The sequence below is a fragment of the Calonectris borealis genome, chromosome 3 (assembly GCF_964195595.1).
Source record: "Calonectris borealis chromosome 3, bCalBor7.hap1.2, whole genome shotgun sequence".
NCBI lineage: Eukaryota > Metazoa > Chordata > Aves > Procellariiformes > Procellariidae > Calonectris > Calonectris borealis.
This window is the reverse complement of record NC_134314.1, coordinates 126,990,087-127,012,842: the sequence shown is the minus strand read 5'-3', so window position 1 is coordinate 127,012,842 and position 22,756 is coordinate 126,990,087. Positions and strand designations below refer to the sequence as shown.

Below are 22,756 nucleotides of genomic sequence, written 5' to 3'. Positions count from 1 at the left end.
TTCTCCACCAAATATATTAGCTCTTAATAAGGTAGGCTGCTGACACACAGCCAGAGACTTCCATTACATATAATTATGTCACAGCTTCTTATAACAATGACACTGAATACTCCTAAGTATGTAACTAATAGTAATTACAAAGATTTACTTTTTAAAACACATCCCAATATATAAATAATACATTCTAATGAGCCATCCAGTAGTCCATCCATTTTCTCTATCGTTATACTGACAAAAAGCAGCACCATGGCCTATTGTTGCAGATAAAAGAATCCCTGCTGTTCTTCGCATACTTGCTACAGGCAATGCTACTTTCTCCTTCTCTTGGAAATAGAATTTCAAAGTTATTTGCCTCAAATCCTCACTAAATCAAAGCCTTAGATTTTAAATATGAAGAGAATAGAATATTTTCAAACTTCCTAGATTGTGAACTGCAATTCTTCGCTTATACCTTAAGCTCATACAACAGACCTGAAAGTAAACGAAGTAACCCTCCAGAAGAGAGGGAACCACCCCAGACACATGGCTATCCGTGCCATAGTCACCCTGCCACAAGTTGCGGGCATCAATCTGATTTTGTCAAGTTCACCGCAAGACTGAAAGTGAACTAATTTGAAGCCAAGTTAAATATTTTGAGGTAGTTTTAACACCAACTGCTAGATGCAAAACTAAAAAATGCTTGATGTTTAAATGGATACTTAACATGCTCAAAACTAAGTACTCCTGCATCTGAGAGGACCAAAGTATTTATGACATAGCTAGACAATGCTTTTATCAAAACAATTTGTTCTCATCTAGTAGTTTCAAGTTCTTAAAACATAGCCTATAATATTCCAACCCATCATTAGATGAGTATTGTGTGTTACAACACCTTGTCTTTGGAAAACAGGCCTCCCAGAGACGCTGGTCCTCACTTCAGAGCTCTAAACTCATCATCACTGATAAATTCCATCCCCTCCAATTAGGTCTTTGACACCCCTTCTCAGCTACACTACCCCGTTCTCACATAGTTAGGTCTCCTCTACTCTAATAGAGAAGATATATTTCAGGAATTACTGTGCTCCTTGCCTTATCCTTCAGGGGTCAGGGAGTAGAAAAACAAATCAGCTCTGGAAATCACACTTTCATCCCTACTTTTCAACGCAACAGCAAGATTTGGTTCCTTCCATTCTGTTCTGTTCAAACCCTCCTCGGTTCCACTCAAACAACTTGCCTAGAAAAATTACTGTTCACCCGTCATATAGGATGCCTCATCTTAAATCTGTTGCATCATCTGTCCTCCAAATGGTAGAAATAAAAAAAAAAAAAAAATCTCCTCGGTGTATTGCTACACAGAGAGCTACCAGAAGAGCAAAAAAAAAAGTAGGCTTCATGAAAGACAACAGCACAACTAACCATAAAGTCCTGCGACATATGCAAATAAAACGCATTGTGAAACTCACCCCCAACGAAATTAAATTCAGGTTTAACAGGCCTTTTTTTGTTATTGTTCCAAATGCTTTTTTTGATTAAGTCTTGAGCATCATGGTCACTCATACCATGACATCAAATTATTACTGAAATCCTGCATCTTGAAAGCATATACAATGTACCAATGTGACAACAGCAATGAAGACAAGAATGCACCATCATGATAATAAGGCACTTTGATTTGTTCATTTTCACCGTTTTAATGACCTCAAGTTAGCTCCTGTATTTTGAACCAAGCAAAGGCAGAGCCAAGGCACAATAGCAATCCGCATGCAACACATTAGTCATGCCGGGTCAGCTCCTGGATTAGACCTTGCAAGCAGGGATTTGGCTCTCCGGCAGCACTGGCAATCGTTCAGGGGGCGGCACGCCCTCCGCTACAGCAGTTCTGAAGTCGGGGTACCCCAACATTAAGGGCTGACCCCCTTGGACAAGCCCCAGACCACAGCTATGGCTAGCTGCAGCCATCCAGGAGGCACACGCAGGACGCCAGGTTGACGTTTTCCTCCCAGTACTGCCACACCTACAGCAGCCTCTTCGCCTTTTGTGCCTCCGTGCGTACTTCACTAGTTTATGCGCCCTGGTGGGGTTGAAGATTCATTGTCTGAAGCCGGAGAGCGGCGCTTCCCCCCAGAGGCTGCACGCTTTGCCAGGCCCGCGGAGCCGCCCATCCCCTCACCTTTCCCCCGGCTCCCTGCCCCCGTCAGGCAGGCTTAGGATGGGAGGTAGCGCTGCTCCTCCATTCCTCTCCCCCGCCCCTCCCAGCCAGGCGATTTGTTTAAAATGAGTAAGATTAAAAGCATCTGTGTTTCCCTCCTCCCCCACGCTCCCACGGCCGCAGCGGCTGCCCGCCGCCCCCCACGCCCAGCCCCGCAGGCCGCTGCCTCGAGCCGCCCCGCGGGTGAACCGTGCCCGGGACAACGCGGCGAGGGGACGGGCAAGCAGCAGCCACGCCGGGGGAAGAACCGGCCGGACCCGCACGGGCGGCGCAGCCCCAGACGGGCGGCCGCGGCCGTTACCTCAGGCTCTGCCCCCCGCACCCCCCTCCGCGACGCGGCCGTTGCCAGGCGGCGGCCTCGTCCCCGGGCGGCCCGTGCGCGAGGCGGCGCTTCCCCCCTCCCGCCATTAGCGTAGCAGAGAGGGGAGAAGGGAAAGAGGGGAAATTAAAAAAATAATAATAATGATAAAAAAAAAAAGGGGGAGGGGGAGCCCTTTTTCCCGCATGAGCTGCGGCGGGGCCTCAGGGAGCGGGGCCGCGCCCCGGCGCGGCTGAGGGGAGGGAGCGATGCCGCAGGAGGCGGCCGAGGGCCGGCAGACAAAGGGAGCCTCCCGGTGGGGCAGCGGGAAGCCAGAACCGGGGCCATTCGGGCGGCTGCCAGGACCGCTGCCCCCCGCCCGGCCACCGCCCTCCCCGGCCCCGGGGCGGAGGCACTCACCCGCCGAGCCGGAGGAGGACCCTCTTCTCCGGGGGGCGGCGGCGGGCTCGGGCTTGGGCGGCTGGGGCTGAGCGGGCCGAGCGGGGGCCGAGGGCTGCTCCTGCGCGGGGGACGGCGTGGTGGCGGAGGAGGAGGAGGAGGAGACGGCTCCCGGGGGGCTCCAGTCGGGCTGCGGTGGCTCCGGAGCGGCGGGGCGGGGCGGCTCGGCGGGGCCGCCGAGGTCCAGCAGCTGCGGCGGCCGCTCCTGCAGGGCTGCGGCGGGGGCGGGAGCCGCGACGGGCTTCCTCTCCATCACCTCCAGCTGCTCGTCGAAGTCTTCGTCCTCGTCCTCCTCTTCCTCCTCCTCTTCCTCCTCCTCCTTCTCGTCGTCGAGCACGAACTGGTAGTTGAACTGGGGCTGCTGCGGCCGCGCTGGCCCGGAGGAGGAGGAGGAGACCAGGGGCAACTGGTCCAGCTCGTCCATGGTGCCTGGAGCTGGCGGAACAATGAGTGCGCGGCGCTGGGGCTGTGCCTCTGCCGGCTGCGGGGGGAGGGCGCGGGCTGCGCTGCCGCCGCCGCTGCGGGACCCAGGCTCCACGCCCTGTTGAGTCACCGCTGGGGGAGGCGGTGGGGCGCGGCCGCCCGCACCGCCCGCCGCGGCGCTGAGCGACGGCGGCGACGGCCAGTAGGAGCGGGAAGGGGCACGAGACGGCCAATGAGGCGCGGCGCTGGGTGCGGCCGCCTCATGAATATGCAGCGCGGGGGCGGGGCGCGAGGGATGGCGAAGCGGGGATGGAGAAGTCGGGTAAAGTTCAGCGCGGAGAATGCGGGGTGGGGCGGGGGCGGCCGCGGACGGCCAGGGCCAGGGCCAGGGCCGGGGCTGGGGCTGGGGCCACGGCCACCTGCGCCCCGCCCGTGGATGCGGCTGAAGGGTCCCGAGGCACCGCGGGCGGCTCCGCACTGCGGGGCCGGGGAGGGGTGAGGCTGCTTCCCGATCCCGCACCTTCTCCTCGAGCTTCGCGCAGCTGGGCGCGGGCAGGAACATCACCCCTGGGGTGGGGAGCGGAGCCCGTCAGCGCCTTCCTCCGAGGGGAATGGAAATTTTAACCGAAACATGATGCAAAAAACTTACTGCGTCTGAAAAAAAGAGAGAGCAGACCCTTTCAGAAGAGACAAACTTGTTTAACCACTCGTTTAAGTCAGCCAGCTGAACAGATAGAACCATCTCTTTAAAATTTGAATTTGCATTATGCAATTCGTGCAGGAAAAAATGGCAGCTTGTTCACAAAGCAAAAATTGGCATATCTCTCTATGTTAGTCTCTGGTGTGATCCCTTGCTTTCTGCTCAGAGATGGAACATTGGCCAAAGCCCTTAGGGTAACAATTTAACTAAAATGGCGTATCTTGGGATGCAATTTCCACCCACACAGCTACCACAGTAAGACCAAAAAGACCTATAATTCTATATTTAATACTATTCCAACATTACTATGGATTTTTAACCCACAGATGATTTATTCTCCCACATGTGCCTGTATAAAGAGATTAGTTCATGGAAACGTTCAGAGCAAGCGAACCGCAAGTTCAGTGAGACACAAGAACTTAAGGAAGAGGAAGAACAACTCTCCTGGTGCTTCCGTTCTGCCATGTAGGATGCAGCGTATGCCAAGATGCATCTCCAGGTGAGCGGTCCCATTAAGCAGAATGACTGACGCCCTGGCATCAGAAGAAGTTCCCGAGTGGGTCTGTTTAGCGTATCTGAATGTGTGGAGGCGGTGAGGGGGCAGCTACATTTCATTCTGCAGAGGGAAGAGTCTCTAGCATGTAACTGGGGTTAGATCTCCAGCATTCAGCCAATTTCTGAAAAACAGGATGGCAACATACGCATGGAGGGACTACAAGGGGTCCCAGCAGCAAGTCCTCTCTTGTCTCAGAAAAACATATCATATTCTTTGCATGAACTGTTTGAACCCAAATATTTGAGTGTGTGGGGGGTTGTTGCTGCTATTAGTATTGGGAAGGCTATTCTAAAATAACTCATTTTCTAAGTAACTAGAGACCTTCTTCTACCTTCCAGTCTTAATTTGCTCAAGGCCAATGTACATCCTTTTCCTCTTTTCCCTTTAATTTAAATTGTTCTTTCCTCTGAATTTTAATTTATAACCTGCTTAAAAGAATACACTTTGTCCAGCCCTTGCTTTCTTAAGCTAAAGGTAGAGAAGCTGCGCTGTCACCCTCTCCCTTGCTCCTCCAAGCAGCCTTTCCTTGCACCCGATCCAGTCTCAGTTTGGGCACAGGAAGTTCCAGATGAGATTTTTTTCAAGAATGTATAAAGACATCAATATTCCCTATCTCTACCAGAAAATACTAGAAGGAATGTAAAAAGTATTTTTATAAATACAGTGAAGACAATGCTGTTATCCCGATGGAGATAAAAATTTCACAGCAGGTGAATAAGCACTTAACAACCTGCGAGGTCTTTAGACTTCATTCTTTTCCCCTAAGATTTTGTATCTTCTATTGACAAATCATCCGTGTATATTTTCAAGTAAGCCCTTTTTACAGTGATGTAAGGGATGTTACAGTGGCAGCGGGGTGGATGGATAAAATTCCATGGATTGTTAAATATAAAACATGGAAGTTCTGGCTAAATTCTATTCCTAGTTTTACAGTTACATCTCTGTTACAGCCAGTGGACTACATATGCATAAATAAAGACAGAACAGGCCCAGTGGCTCCCATCATCCTTACTGAAATTTATATTACACTACTTAGAACAGAGTGTAACCCAACGTTCAACTCAGTCAGCTTAGATATCAACCTTGAACTTCACCTAGATGTCAATTATCCCTGAATGGTATTTTTGATCTGGTAGAAACGGTGGGTCCTGACACGGAAAATCACAGCCCTAGATCTCTGCTGTAGCTCCAGTACCAGCACTTCCACTCCACCGAGCCAGTAATTAATTTGGTTCATGATTTAAGATATAAACTGATACCTTCAAGTCTTCTTTTTACTTATCGATTGCTATGTCTACCCGATGTCTCACACCAGCTGCCACAGTGTACGTGCATGCAAAGGAAATCTTAACTATACTTCCTCTCTTTTCCTACCAGCTAGTCAATCTGGAGAACGTACATGGGGGAGAGCACTAGTTCTGGGTAACGTAAATTCTCAGAACATTTTTACTCTTTGAAGAAGCTTAAAATACTAAATTGCACTAAGAAATGAGTAACAATCTGGTGATGGCTTTTATCTAAGAAAAGACCAGGCCAGATTTAATGACCTTATCGATGAATAGAGGTCTGTAATCTTCAGTGGCATTTTACCCCATTCACAGTAGATGACTGGGCCTGAAATGTTTTACTAAAAGAAAAATTCAGCTTTTCTGTGTCCTCATTTATTACATACCAGGAAAGTAAATAGACTTTAGTTTTTGTATTGTAAAGCTGCACTTTTTGTATAGCAAATAAAAATACTTTGATTGAATAAAATCTTCATGATTTCACCAGCCAATCTATTTTTCGCATCTCTTGGTTAAACAAGAAAATGGAATTTTAACATTCCATTAAAATATACCCTAAGGCAACAAGGTACTTTTAAAAATTTGTAAAATTCTGAGTACAGACAGACACAGCACTGAAACTAATTTTAACATATATAACTGCAGTGATTTTTGGTCATCTACAAGTAGGAAAAATCTATATATAATTCAGCTGATTTTATCAGAATGCTTGAAAGAGAATCCATCATCAGTTAAAGACAAATGAAAGGGGTTTTTATTTAGAGAAAGGAAGTGACTAAAGGTCTTGGAGGGAAACAGGAAGGGAGTTCCAGATAGCCTGAGCAAGTCAAATGAACAAGCGAGAGGAAAATACAGCTCTCCAGTACTGAAACTATACTGCAAAACACCCTTTCTTTTAGCTCTTTAGAAAAATATCTTATAATTCTTGTATGAAGATTGTCAACAACTAGGAGTACTTTGCAGACATTCAGCAAGTTAATTTACAAACTTAGTTTTCATGAGGTGTTTTTATATAGCGAACTTAGGAAGAAAAGCATTCAGCACGTGACAGAGAAACACCAGTTGGTGTGTTTCTGAATTTCCACAGCAGTGCTGACAATGGCTAGGTACTGGTTGGATTTTTTTCTGTCCACTGTGACCTTCTGCCTGATCTCACACAGAAGTAATATAATATCACAGCATATCGTAGACTAGGAAAATAATTGTGATGGGACAAATGCAGTATTATCACTTCACAGCAAGATCAAACAGAAAAAAACACTTGGTCTCAGATAGCAATTTAAAAAGATGGAGTTATAATTGCAGGGACGGTTGGATTTCTGTCCCTCCTTCTAAGCTCAAAGTACAATCCTCCAGGTTTTAGGCATCATGTCTTTATCTCCGGAAGGATAAAACTCTGCAATTCTTTTGTTTTCAGATTATGCCTGTGCTGCAGTGCCTTGGGCATCAAGCATATTTACCTCGCAGGTTTGTCTTCATTTGAACACCTACTGTACTTCTTTTCAAGATCAGTGGTGGGATACTGTGCCAAAATCACTGCTTAGTTTATTAATACAAATGCAGCACATGGAGGGAAAAGTGTTAAAGCAATAGTACAGAGGGATTACCGTCTCTTGACGGTAACTAAGTCAGGTTCAGCTTTATCAGAATCTTCTGTAGAGCCTGCCTTTCAGCCTGGTCCTCTGCGATAATTAACATTTTCTTGACAGTAGCTTTTTAAACCTTTTATGTTCTTTAGTGTTCCAGGCAATTCCTATTCTGGAATTGTTTCTAACATCCCACAGGCCGACTTAGAGGGAGCCAATTCTTCCACCTTTTTTTTTATCCCCCCAGCATCTGATCTTGATAAATCAAAACAGTCCATTTCTACAGTAAATGTCCTAATAACCATGTCAAGATACAGTATTCTGATTCAGATCTGTCACAAAACATTCCTTAAACTTCTTCTAGCCAGCCAGCCGGCTGCTGAGCCAGTCTATCTGCATAAATGAGAGTGGTTTTAAGGACAGCTCTAGATTACACCAACTGCCACGAGTGCAAAGTTGCCATTAGCTGAGCTTTAAATTCCTACATCCAGGTAATTTCTTTCTAGGCCACAACTTGGTCTGTTTAAGCTTTCATTCAAAGTAACCAAAGCTGATGCATAACATTAAAAATGATGTTACAACAGTGAACAAGAATATACTTGCTCACCATTCAAATATACCAGCATTTGAAGTGAATCAAAGCAACAACTGATAATACACAATGCTCTGCAGCAAAAGAGACTATGACGTGAGGAATTCACATCACTAAAACTGCACAGGAATCCACTGTTAATTGGATTTTGGTGTGACTACTTCCCTTGCAAAGAACCATTAGGTCTTAAAAGACAATGCACAGTTAAGATACCAATTTTACATCTTACAGACGTTTAGGACCCTAAGCAGTGGGGTCCTTCCACACCCAAAGACGATGTTGTTTACACTGAAGAGAGACGAGACTTCTGTGTAAAAACCTCAAACATTTCCTGTAGCACTTCCATGTTCCTGGATAACTTCCTATCTAAATACCCACCAAAGGCTGCTTAACTTGTAGGACTAACAAGTCCCCAACAAGCAGATAGTGTGGATTTAAACTAAGTATTTTCCGTGAAGTCCTTTCCTCTCTGCCCAGTCAGGGGACTGAGGGTTGGACACTCTGAGGGAGCATTTAGGCAATCAGAAAAGTCCTTAAGTGAAAATACAGACTTACCTTTCATTATTACAATGATGCAATATATTAGTAACAAAATTGAATCAAATGTGTCCATTCACATGTTAATAACAGTGTATTAGGAAAACAAAGCCAGGGGAATGTGGCAGAATGATTTACACTAAACGATTTTTAATACCGTTTTCTAAGTTCATCAGGTCACTGTAGAAAATTTAAACATACAAGAATGTGAAGTCTTCTGAGACTCTCTGTTAGCATTCCTAAAATTTTCTAAGGAATCAGAATGAATGGTGAAAATTTTTCAAAATACAGGTAATTCATTCCCCACTTTAGGTTTAATATTGCTACTGTTCAGCCCCTCACATTTTTAAGAAATACAATTAAATTATTCACTTACCAGTTTGGCCATAATACTTTACACTCCTGAGGAACATAAGGACTACCAGCTTCATTGGACCTAGACACAAAAAATCCATTTTCTATTAATTCCTCTTGCAAACAGATCAAGTTAATATCATAATTATTTTTTCTAATTCATGTTCTCCCCTCCTGCTTTTCATTTAAACATGAATGCTTAAAATCAGTATCAAGTTTAGATCTCAGCATCCCTAAATCTACACCCATGGACATGTCTAAATACAAACTTTTCGGCCTTAATACTTAGCTTTTTTTTACGGTTTTGTTATAGTTCTGCTCTGTTTTATGTGAACTTCTCACACACTCTAATCAAAGTAATGAACCAGCAATGTTTGTTCCCTGTGTGTCTGGGGGTTCAACGGAGGGAAGAAAGTCCACTGATGCCCAGTACTGACATATTTGTGACGTTCAATTCCCAAGGAGTGAAGAAACGAGGATGTACTTACTACATCGCAAATTAGAAGACGGGCATAATAGTTTTACAAGAGTAGTTTTAGAGCAGAAAAAGAATTTGGATGGCATGTTCCAGGCTCAGAGTATCTGACCTCTCTCTAAATCAGGGGTGCTCAACCTCTGATTTCTTAACTTGGAATGTACAAGTGACTGAGCTGAATTAGCTGAACAAACCAATTGAGGGAAATATGTTCCCTGCATATTCAGGGGAAGATGCAGGTGGCAAGGGCTGATATGGCAGCTCCACCGTTCTGATTCCAGATGTGGAGCTAGCGACGCTACTAGCTTGGTGACTAGAATTTACAACTCCAACAGCAAGAATGAAGTATCTGAAATCACGGTATTTTATCTACATTATTCTAATAACTTTTTTAAAACCTAGGAATTCATAAAAGTTATAATAATTTGGAATTTAAATTGGTTTGCCTTTTTTAAAGGAAAAGTGCATATAATTTAAATTAGAAATCAATTTTTGCTCTTTTTATGCATTGATATTTACCCACTTGGGAAAGAAACAGCCTGGTAACCAACAGTCAGGGTTATTCCCTTGGCTGCCAAATGTGCCCAAGGAGTAAACAGATTGATAGTAGCAACATTTTCATCACTACTGTAGAGAAGGTTGATGGCATTGCTACTCTGACTATAAAACTTGAATATGCAAGCAAAGTTTACACTGGAAGCAACAGTACTGATTTTAAATGGCTCATATTTGAAAGGTACCAGCCCACCGTCTTCTAGCACTTTGCTCACTGCTTAATAACTTGTGCCTTGTAACTGCTTTTATCAAACTGCAGCAGCTGGAGTCTTCACTTGAGTTATGGTGGTGTTTTGGGGTCGCAGTGCATTTTTGACTTCCAAAGACAGAATGTATGGCAGCTGTGGAAGACACCACCAAGACTGTGGCTGCTGCTTCTTTCTTACAAGTATTTAGGGAGCTCTTCCTTTTATCTGGGTCAGACAAAGATAGGACGGCTAAAAAAATTTTCAACATGACTACCCTGCTTTCTCAGTATCACATCAAGCTGATCATACACTGAAGCCCTTTATCTCCATCACCTTTCCCCACATAAAACACTCCAGCTTTTTAACACTTTGGACAATTTCAGTTAACTATGGCAGAAGATTTAAGGATATTAAATTCCTGCTAGTTTTGTAAAAATCAGGAGCTGGCTAAATTACAGAATGCTGATGAACTCTCCTGTGGAGAGGGAGCCGGGAGAACTTGGTTGTTACCCATTCCATTTGGGAGCCATCAGCTAGTAAGTGATTTTTACAAGCATGTCTGTCTTTTACCCAGATGGCAAAACAAAAAAGGAGGATAAAAGAGATGTGAGAACAACTGAAGGTATTCCAGGATAGAGATGTAAACAATGTAAGACCTGAAGCTATCAGAAATCTGAATTTGCTAGCTTTACTGGCTTTGGAACTAGTTTCTGACTGTTGCAGATAGGGACGTATTTTATGTGAGTCATGCCAGTGGAACCGTGGTGAAAGCTACCTAGATGCAGCCACAGTTTCGGCAAGGACAGGAAAAAAAGGGGAGATAAATCTTGTAGGCTGAATTCTCTCTGATACATCCTGTGAAAAGGAGCAGAAACAAAAAGGAAAAGATCTTGAAAAAGCAGCACATGAAAAAGAAGTTACATATGGCTACTTTATTGCCCAAAGAAAATCGAGGGTTTTCAGATTTTCTAAGGCATGATGTTTGGCAGGTATCACTTACTCTAATCTGTTTTCAAATGCATTTTTTTCAGTGCAAATATAGTTTTTACTCTTCTCATCGTAACTTGTGAAAAACTAACATACTTCAGTAAAAAGTAACTACTTGAATACCATGTAACATCTGCTCAAATTACTACTTCAGCACAGGCTATTAGCTAAGATTAACTGTTTATTCCATCAGTTAGAATCAGGTTGCTAAACAATGCAAGTTTTAATGTATGAGCCTGGAAAGAATTATAACTTGACCATATCCTGGGCCGAAATGCCTGGGTAAATTGAAAAAAAAAATCTGTTTGGCTTTAGAGGTAGCTAGCTATATGTTATTTGTTTCTCATCCAAATCTTACCGACTTCAAGCTTTAGAAAATAAAATCAGAATTTAGAAGTAGCAGTCTTTAAGCTTTATCCAACTAAATTGATTCAACAGAGTTCTTGTAAGTTTTGCATTGTGCCATTGTAATGTTGAACAGATCTCTCCAATGGAGCACATTACAACCTTCCTGAAGCTAATACAGATGAACTAAGATGGCAGGCGGTGTCTACCCTCAGAAACTTATTTCATTCTCCATTTCTCTTTGCTTGTGATTTTTATTTTTGCCTATTCCTGGTTCACTCAGATTTTTCATGAGAATAATTACTTCCTTAAAATTTCTTTTTTTTTTCAAAATGTCACCTGGCAGATCAGTTTCAAAAGACTGCTGCAAAAAGAATAAAATCATATAACGCTTCAACTGTGTGGCCTGCTGTAAAGCCAACCTCACTGAGTGATGACAAGCAGCTTTTTGACACTACACCACTAGTAATTTCTTTTACCTAGACTATAATCTAGAGGAGGAACAAGTTAATAAGGCATATAAATATGTGCATACTCATAGGCTGCCACTGAATTCACGTCAATTTTATTTATTCTTTCAGCACATTGTATTTCTGTTTTGTAAGTATCCTAGTAAAAAAGAATGAAATTAAAACAACAGGCCTATTGATTGCCATTTCAAATAAATTCTTTCGATGGTGAGAAGACGGCCTCCGTGTTCCTATTAGTTAAATCTAAGAATGGCTCTATTCTGCTCAATAGCTGTGTGATCACACACCAAATACAGGCAGTTTCTTCACACTTTGGCATGCTCATGTAACTGATGTGATCGTGAGATGTACCTCTGATCACTCATGCGGTCTCTTTTCAGCACTTATGCAAATGCCATACTTACCTGCTACTCTTGTCTCAGAGGAATCCTCAAATTCCGTCTACTTTTAGACAAATCGCCTCACCAGATCATCGCTGTCATCATGTTGCTGCTCATCTGACCTGGTTTAGCCCCTTTTATACCTTGAAGTTTGTACAGATGTTCAATAGTTGTACTGAACTCTTTCTCTGAAGCGAAGTATCCTTTATTTTTCTTCAAGAATATAACAGAAAGAAAGGTTGTAAGACACCAAGATGTATATGCATTTTATATTAACTAAATGTAATACTTCATCAAAACTTCTATCCCGGCTTTTCTGCGAAGGGGGTGATGGTTACTACCTCTGTAGACTCAGCCTCTCTGCCCTGATCTTAGGCACTTTTTTTTTTATTTTTCCAACATCCATTTCTATGGCTGCCCCAGGATGCTGAACTTGTAAAAGTAATTTATGTATCCCACTGTGGTATAAGAGGAAAGATAGCTGGGAGCAGACAAAAAGGGATGCTAAAATGGACTAGACCTCCAGCTGCTGACCCACAGAATAGAAAGGTCAGCACTGGCAACTGGCACAATCTAAAACTATTAATTTTAGTTCCCTCAGACTAAAACAGCCCAGGACTGGTTAATTCTTACTTCTTCATATAGCATCCATCTAACTGCAGCCAAATAAAGATAAAACATATTATTCCTAAAAATAGTACAGGATATCATCTCCCATACTTTGCAGAAATAGCAAGTGCTATTTGAACTGCTTTACAATAAAATCAGGTGCCCCATATAAATACATAGTATATGATACATTGGTTCAATTTTAGATCATTTTATGGCAGCTGAATGACATTTAAATTTTTATTGCGTTCCTACCAATATGTAATTTTTAGACACACTATGTTAGGGATTTTGTCTTCTTCTCTGCTTAGAAATTTCAGTTCAGATTATGGGTATCCCTTCAGCCTAAGTATTTACGCATATTATATATTTATAAAGGCACATGCAAAATGTGAACCAAAAAAGCAAAATATACTGTCTCTGGCCTGACCGGCTGTGTGGCTTTGTTTAATTGGGTTCCTGTTCACCCTATGGAGTGCCTAGGCTTCCCAGGCAAGTACCAAGGCTCACTGCATTATGCAATGTACTGGCATGTTAAGAAGTCGATTCCTCCTACACACAGTTCACAAGACACAATACAACAGGTGGATGAAAGACATGTTGCCTGGGGGTGTTTTGGAAAAATGAGGTAACAACAAACCAAAGAGGTCAGTGGAAAAAGAGCAGTCAGTTTGCTACCTACCATTATTGGTTAGTTGATTCCTCTTGCAGATGTTTTGGATTTGCTTGGATTTGAAAGACAGATCTAGAAGCAAGCAAGGAAATATATACATGCATTGAGGAAAAAAAAAGGATAAAAAAATGATCTTCGGTGAGCAAAGAATAGCATCCCATAATACTAAATTTAGATATATAAGCAGATCAGAATATAACAGCTAGCATATACAGGCGTTATATATTATATTATAGCTAATTGCACACACTTCTGTGAGTTCCCTTCACTTGTAAGCTTCTAAGGCAAAGACTACATAATCTTCTATTTACAGAGCGTAACACAACGAAGCCACAATCCTGACCACAGCCGCTGTATGATACATAGATATTATAAATACCCCCTGCCAGGGTGGGCTTTTTTTTTTTCTTTTTCAAGCAGATTTCTCACAACTCTGCAGACAGGCCAAACACGTCAGCTGGAAGCACTGCTGAACCAGGTGCTGGTAACCCACGCTTTGAAAGTTCAGAAGAATCATTATGCCCATGAAGTTAATGGCACAATATACAGAACAATTTAATTTCTATTTATTCTGCTTCATGTCAGCACATGACTGATTTGTTTTAAAATCTTTTCTGAGTATTGGCAACACACAGATGTATGGGATATGTGTATGAAATGTTTGTAGCCCTATCACCTGGGGCAACGTCACATGGGATTTGACAAGATAGGCGGGCCTGGGGTTTGGCAATACTTGGATAAGGAACCCGCAAGATTACTGCAAGAGATAATGTTGGGTATTTGTGTTCTCAGTGCTGCTACACAGAAACTCTGACACTGCCGTAAGCTGTGTGGTACTCTTCCAAAAATAATGGCCATCTAATATAGCAAGCATGAAGAACGACTGGCTGTTCCTGTCCATGTGTCTGAATGAAGTCATTTTCTCAGGAAGAGCAACGCAATACTGAAGCCGGGAGTTTTGGGGCTTGTCAGCGATTGTTATGTGGGGAAGAGATTGAAATGGCAAATGAGAAGGGTGGGAATTTGTGCACAGAAACTGTGAATGACAGCTGAGCGAGCTGCCGGTGCTTTGCAGCCTGGATGGGAGGACAAGCCAAGCAGTGTCAGTCAGCAGCAGCTGGAGAGGAAAGACAATAGGCAGAACAAAATGGAACCTGTATCCCTAAGTTTTTGAAAGTGGCCTGTGGCCAGACATGAGAGGGTTAGGAGAAAAAGAGTGAAATGAATCATGAGCCCAATATACAGAAAATGTAAAAAATGAAGAAAAAAAGGAAAGGGCAAGAAATCCCCTTTTCTAGCACAACAATAGATGAGGCAGAGAAACAGTGAAAAATGTAATTTCAGGTTACCTTGCTGCACTGAATGTATTTATAGTTTGACTCAGTTCTGTTATTTTATATATACATTTAAGCCTATATTATTCTCAACTCTCCCTTCTCATTCAAAACTTTTTTCTAAGGACCAGTTTTTCTCTCAGGCATGTGCATGTGTTACTACAGTAAAATGCAGTTGTTCATAGGTATCTGAAGGCAAGAGGACTAAAATCTGGTGCAAGATAAATCAAGTGGCAGTTGTTACAGCCTGACCTTCCATTCTGCTTGTTCTAATTTTATAAAGATATTAAAATAGGAAGGTGTTACCCTAAGTTAGACAATATTCTGAAACAACCATGCATTCATTTAATGAATAATAACAAATTTGAGTCTCTGCATTTATGAATACCATTCGGATTAAACTTCCTGTAGACTAAGAATTCATCCCCAAATGACTATTAAGCAAAAAAAACCACCCACAAATAAAAGCTGAAAAGACATTTGCATGTATAATAATAATAATAAGCAAAACCGTTACTATGATTAAACCTTTAATGTGATTAAAGCATTTTAGAAGGATTCCACCTAAAACCTAGAAAGCACAATAGAGCTGGAGAAAAAAATCAAAAGGTATTCAAACTTGGAAATGAGCAGTTCAAGAGATGCAGCTATTTAACTCATCACTTCTTCAGCTGAAGTAAGTATGATGCCAGTATAGCCACTTCAAACCCAGAGGCGGGTCTGATGAAGTGAAAAACACAAGTGAGCTGAACTGACAAGAGTTTGGGAAAGCAACATGAACCACAGCTAGCAGGGGAAAAAAGGACGCTTAAAAAGAAGTTGGTGTTGTCCCAACATAAAGTTACCAATATTAATATAATCATCAGTGCTCATGAGGGTTTGAAGTACCACAAGAACAGTTCCGAAACCCTGCTGCATCAGTTGGAGAACTGTGGATTATGGACCACTTTCTGAGCAGCAGCAGCCCTGCAGAAATCATCTCCACCTTGTTTCTCCAGAGGGAGCTTTTCTTCTACACAGCTCTGCAGTGTAAGGAGCACAACCTCATTCTAAGAATACCACAGCACTTTGTCGCAGCTTTACATGTTAATGACATTGGTAGACTATACTATTTTCAAAAGATAACTGCAGAAATGTGTGAAATCATGCAAATGTATATCTGCTTCTGGGAAAACTGAAGTGATCCTTAATTTTTACCAACCTGGGTAAAGATTAGTCTAGAAAGTTCATGTTACGTATTTAAGAGAATTGTCACTAAAAGCAAATCCAACCTTCTTACGCAAAGAGATCCTCAGCTTGTGTAGGTTCAAGCTGCTTCACTGAAATCAACACGCTGTTGGGAATTATTGTTAGCTGAGAATCTGGCTTGCTACAGCTGGGCTTAAGAGGTTCAAAATTAACTAAGTTAAACATGGGCTACATGAAAAGCATAGTATCAGAAGATATCTCTGTGCAGAAGAATAACTTGCCAAGGTAAAGTCTGATATTAAATTCACCATACATCACAGAAACATGGAAGCAGATGGGACTGTCTGACTCCCAAAGTGCACCCTCCCGGTGTTTAGTCCAGAGAGGTCAAAAGATCATCCACTCTTCACATGCCCATATACCACAAGCTAAAAAATACTTCCCAATACCCTACTACAAGCTTTCAGCCCATAGCAAAGACCAAAAGCTAGAATTTTTTCTTTTTTTTTTTTTAGATGAATGACAGTAGGTCTTTTCACAGATAAACTTTAGAAATACTCTACCTCCAAATTAGTTACATTCTGTTTCCTGTTATTGTCTCTAATGCCCTACAGCAATCTTCCTCTTTATATTTGAAAAAAGCAAAACCAAACTGGGAATACTGCTATTGTTCAAGCTTGAGCCCACTACTTTAGTAATACAGTTTCTGTTTGGGATGGTATGCAACACTGACACCAAAGAAATCAAGAGACGGATTTAGTAGGACCATGCTGTGATCTCAGGCTGACAAAGAACAAGCCACAAAAGGGCTCTGCAAAGTCTAAAAAATCAAGAAAATAATTTTTAAAAGCAATTGTCATTTATAATCTTTTTTTAGAACTGTATATTAGTTTTTGTGCAACATGCATTTTTAATGATATCTGGATTAACTTATCAACTATTAACTGTGTCTTTGAAACTAAGTGAATGTTGCCGCTCGCTATATTTTTCAGAAATTAATGGAATGGGTTGTACCCATAAATTGATCTTTAACTGCACCCATTTTCTTGTATCTGCAGATTTCATCTGATCTTTGTACTTGATTCTAAGCTGAAGATTCTCCTGAATAAAGTCCACATATTTCTAAGAACAAGCAGTTCAGATATTTCTATTCTAGTTACCACCATATCACAAGAACTGAAATAGCATCAATTAAAATTGTCATTGACCTCTTACAGAGCGCTGATATAAGTGCCATTCTCCCTGTGTCCCAGCTGCTTTTTATACAACGGGGTATTTGATTTCCTCTGAACATTTGATAGAAAGATTAAACTGTCCAATGTTTCCAATTAAAAACAGTTTGTGTTCTACAGTGGATTTAACCACTTCATTAAATCACTCATTATGGATCTCCTTACAGCACTATTTTCAGTTCTTTCCTTCAATCTGTAAATTTTTCACTTATGGATCTAATAAAATCATCAGGAAGCTTAAATTTCATTCATATGCCAAGTATCACAAAGATGTAATTAAAAATCATTACCACTATTCCATCTGCCAGTTCTGTGCGTTGTCAGTGCACCTGACTCCTCTGTATGCAGAGCATTAAGAAGTCTGCAAATTAATGCAATATGAACAGAGAAAATGTCCATGTTATCTAGATACAATTTAAACTCTGCATTTCTTTTACAACGTCTCATACTGCTCTTTCTCAACCCTAGGAATCTCTGGTCCAGCGCACAACCAGTGTGCCTTCATGGGAGTGAAATGTTTCTCCTTTCTTTTTGGGAATATTGCCAATACACTTCCTTGCCTCTTTCGGATGCAACTGTCCTTCTTCATGTCTCTGTTTTGTTCCATTTAGATCAGCGTAATGTTAGACCCTTTCTGCTGATGTGTATGCATGCAGAATTAATAGACTTCATCTACTACAAAAAGATGTTGGCAGGAGTTTTGTTGGCAGCTGACAGAGTAAGCACATAACTCCCTTAGTGGCTTAGTTACCCTGGTTGCCAGCCACATTCAATATTGGCCTCAAGGTGTTTCCTCTTGACCTTTAAAGCCTTGTGGAATCTCGACCCAAGTGCTTTCTCCAAGGCAGCAATTCCCTCACCTTCCTGCGTGCCAAACAGGCTCGCCCGAGTCCTCTCTGTCGCAGCAGCAGGTATACGAATGTGCCAGCTAACTAGCAACTTGACTGCGTCTACTATCTTTCTCCTGCAGAAATGTCCAACCTACTGTAATCACCAAAGTTACAGAGATTGTATTCCTTTTTTTTTGGCCTTTTTTTTTCCCCAAAATGCAGGTTTGGCATCCAAAGATGCACTGAAGTCCTTCATGTAAATGCTGTATCTGGTTGTTATAAATTAAAATACAAATTAAAGTTGTCACTCTCAGTCACACTCTTCCCTTAACAAAATCATACTAAGTTTTAAGAAACAGGCAACAAGCATACACTGATCCTGATGGCAGTTCATATTACTGGATGAAAAGATGAAAAATAGTGAGCTCTCTTTAGTTTAAATCAATCCACGTAATCTACGTTTACTTCAATCCAGTAGCACTTTCAATAAGTAAATCATGGTTGTATGCAATACGTAATTCAAGGACACCACCAATTCCTAATTCTTTTGACCCTCACATCCATAAATAAAACTGTAAACATTCTCATTGGCTTGTCTACCAATACAATATTCTGCTGTGCTCTTACATGTGTGTTCCTCTTCATAGTCACAACCTGCCCTATCTAGTATCCAAAACTGTGCTTAGTAGCGAAGTATTTGCTAGACCGGACCTAAGAGCAGGATTAATATTAAAAAAGTTTTTACTTTAAGAAAAGTAGGTTATATTCTGAAAATAAAACACAATTTAAAACAATTTATAGACAGCTTTTGGAGGGAGAGGTCTAGATTGTGTTAAAGATGGGGTAGTTACCTGAATATCCTTTGTGCCCCCTTCGGCCTTTATGGTACTTGCCTCAATACTGCCAATAGTAACAAAACATAACAAGTAACACAGTTTGCACCTATAGTCTAAATGCATCTGCAAAACAATTGCATGCAAATATGTAGTCACAATCGCATTTCAAAATACTATTTTAAGCACCAGACTCAAACTAACTGAAAAGACTGTTCAAACGATAGTCAATAAATATGTTCACTAAAATAAGAATTCTTTTTTCTTTTTTATTTACTTTGCAGGGAATTTGCACATCAGTCCTCTCACAAAAATGGTTTTCACAGATAAAAATTTGAAGCTTCTTTTTAACCAGTCCATACTTCAGCTTCTCAGTAGAAGTTCAGCTTTTCCAAATATCACCTCTTGGGAAAAAACTTACAAACATTGTTTCCAGAGAAACACATAGTTGTGTTTGAATGGAGGGCATAGCTTGTGTTTTTAAAATCCTGGTTATACTTAACGCAGTACTGACACAGGCCTGCACCGCAGAAGGCTTACTTCAGAGCATTAAAAGACAGCATAAAATGAGAAAGCTGATCCTGGCCTCTTTTCATCGTACTGGAAAGTTTGCCTCAGTTCCAATCTTCCCTCAGTTTAGGGAGTCGTTAACAAACTACTTGTCAGTGTAAGAAAACAAAATTATTCAGCCACTTTACCTTTCTGGGATCATTTTCCTTGAGGTCTGTTTCCTAGTCTTATTCCACGTGCCAGAGCTTTCTGTGACAGTCACAGGTTAACATAAAGTGAATGTGATAAAAGCCGCAAGCGATGCCTTCACTGTAATTGCTGCTACAGGTACACTGTAATTGCTACAAATAAGTAATCATTTTTATCATACTAGAAGAAGGTGTGGTTTAGTTTGTGCTTGTCAGAGGGTCTGTGGGAGTTTTCATAACAGAGAATCAACACTGCTTTTATTTTAGCAACAAGAGCTGTTCAAGTGATGGTATTTAAGGAATGAGGTCACATATTCAAGCTGTTTAGATACAACAGTGTTCAAAGATGTCAGTCAGGCTCCAAGTAGATAAAAAGTGCATCAGCTTATCAGTCAGGCATTTCTAGTGCTGGTGCGCTTCTCGCATTTAATAAAGCAAGGCATGCAAAGTGAACTCCATCCTGGCACAGAAAGATGCTTCTGAAGCCCTTTACACTATATAGCACAGTTAGAAAATACGAATTACAAGACTTGATGCATGTCTCTGAATGCCTACACTTCAATGGTTCAAGGAAAAAAATCAGTGTTCTTACCTGAATCAGTAGTTTTTCTCTGTATCAGGACAGATTTCGGTACGACAGATGTTGTAGCAGGAAATCCTAGGCAACCAAACACATTTCAATTACTCTGTAGGTGAAACTTATTCAGTAGTGTAAAGTACTAATTTGACTTTATAACTTCATCCAGATATATTTAACTAACACGGAAGATTTGGCCCAAGATTTTCGGCCAATGGCAGAATATATTTGAATGTTCCCATGCATCCATAGAAAGACCAAAATCTACTCCTCCAAGTATCCCCATTATGTCAAAAATTGGGTCAATGGCTGACATGTCTGAAATTAGCTGGTATGACTGTAACCTCAGTAGAAATTTGCTTGATCACAACTAGACTTAAATTTGATCTTTTGTAAAAAAGGTTAACAAATTGTTAATAGTCAGGTGGTCCAAACCTGATTTACCATATGCAATTCAACTGAAATCAACAGGATTATAAACACTGATCCCGGATTTTATTTGGCCCACAACGTTTACAATAAATTTCTTTTCAAATGTAGTCAGTTAAAACAAAAAATCTCCCTTTTCCTAAATACATGTAGCATGATTACAGAGACAAGTTTATCTGAAAAATTTAAATTTTGTCTCCCAACATACATAAATCCAATGTTTTTACACTCCTGTAAATTTCTTCTTAATGGTTAGTAAGTGATATGTCCTTTCTCCACACACACTTTAGAAAGAGTATTTGCCACTGAAGTTTTTATAAATCTATAAAACATATCTCTGATATGTGTTTAAATTATCATTTCTGTTACAATAGAGCCAAAAATTAGGCATTATAATCTCTTCTCTGAAGAATTTACACTGACCAAGGCTCCACACTGAAAATATTTACATGCATGAGTTCAATAAAAGTGTTCACATAATAAAATAATTCATGTGTATAAATGTTGCAGACTTCAGCCAAAAAGATGATAGCACTCCGTACAAAAACACTGGAATTGTCTTCAATACACGCAGGATAAACCAGACGGTCAGGCAGTGATCTGTATTAAATTTTTATGAAACAGTTTATGCCAAATATATTTCCTCTGACTTCATAGATGCAAAACAATTTATTTCTAGGCCTCACACATCTAGCAGATACTTACATTAGGCTTTAGTAATTTACATCATTACAAAGATATCAGGATTGGGCCTTTGCACTGGTAAATATTTCAATAAATCTTATTATTAAGTTTCTAGCTTCCCCTAAATTGTATTTTACTGTTTATATACTGAAGCCACAAGATTGCAAGAGCGATGAAAAGTATTTACAGCCTAGTTTGATTTACATTGCTTCATGTTTACACAGAAGCTAGAAATATTCAACAAGCCTCATCTGTACATGTGAATTTTACTCAAGGAAATAAGCCTGTGTTGCTTAACAGCAATACTTAGATGCATAAAGAATTAGCTCCAAAGAGAGGACCTGAATTTCAGGAATTAACCCTGAGAACTTGCTGAAACGCCTGCTCCCTTTATTTTTGTACAGCCCCAACGGACTGTAGAATTAGCCTTAGTACGATACCAGAAATCCAAGAATACTTAAGTATAATGGAAAGATATCACAACCAGACTTTTCCAAATGTGGTCTTGTTGAACATTTGTTACATTAAAGAAGAACAGGGAAGACGGATGGGTAAAAACCTTTATTAGGGACTGGATTCACAGCAGTCATGCGCGGTGCATGATATAATCCTTCAATTCAAACTATTTTTCAAGCATAAAAAATATCAAGCAGCAAGTTAAGCAGAGAATTATTTCACTAAATTCTGACCAAATAAAATTAACAATTCAGTAACTATTGCTTTCCCACTTTTAACCTGGACAGCAACCATCTGAACTGTAAGATATTCAGTATTTATCTCCAGCCAGAAAGAAGAAATGTGGAATGTCCAACTGTAGAAATGATCAGTGAAAGTACTGCCATAGAAAGTGAAAGTACCGAAGGAACTTTCATCTTGCTCTTCTGGCACTGTTCGTTGTCTCCTTTGTTTAGGCTGTGTATTTAGTCTATGTACCTGAACCTGCCCCAAAACAAAAATAATAAAAATAAAAATAGAAAGCAAATTGTATCTGGTCTCCCTGTTGGAAGTACAAATTGCTTATATTCATTGAAAAGAAGGCAAACCTGTTGCTAGCTACTGGAAATACCTTTCCAATAGACAAACCTGATTGAAAGACAGTCTCCCTAGACAGTAAGTCCCTGGACAGTTTCCCTGCTCTCCAAAGCCTCCCACTGGATATTCTCCTTCCTTTTGAACTCTCCCCATGGTGGGGAGATGCACACATGATGCAGAGAGGCACAGAGCTCTTATTAAGGCGCATTTACATTAACATCGGTTGTACACAGAAATTTCATTCAGGAAGGCTAACAA

General features: G+C 41.1%; 1 protein-coding gene and 1 long non-coding RNA gene across 4 annotated transcripts in view; both read right to left on the bottom strand.

The window, feature by feature from the left end:
• The window catches only part of RTN4 (reticulon 4), a 47,440-nt gene extending 43,932 nt beyond the window's left edge, over positions 1 to 3,508 (bottom strand). Inside the window, exon 1 of one of the 2 annotated variants that reach the window (XM_075147814.1) lies at positions 2,907 to 3,508. In XM_075147814.1, the coding sequence (XP_075003915.1) occupies positions 2,907 to 3,369 (463 nt within the window). In that variant the 5' untranslated portion in view covers positions 3,370 to 3,508. The remainder of the gene's footprint in view (positions 1 to 2,906) is intronic. The other variant, XM_075147811.1, reaches the window with a different exon arrangement.
• Positions 3,509 to 9,982: 6,474 nt separating this feature from the next.
• LOC142081173 (uncharacterized) lies at positions 9,983 to 20,434 on the bottom strand. Of its 2 annotated transcripts, XR_012673267.1 has the most exons (5): positions 20,369 to 20,434; positions 13,671 to 13,733; positions 12,404 to 12,592; positions 10,973 to 11,052; positions 9,983 to 10,350 (listed from the first exon to the last, which is right to left on the bottom strand). It is a non-coding gene; the product is annotated as an uncharacterized LOC142081173 (long non-coding RNA). The 2 variants fall into 2 exon arrangements; XR_012673266.1 differs by lacking the exon at positions 9,983 to 10,350 and having other exon boundaries at positions 10,477 to 11,052.
• Positions 20,435 to 22,756: the final 2,322 nt, after the last annotated feature.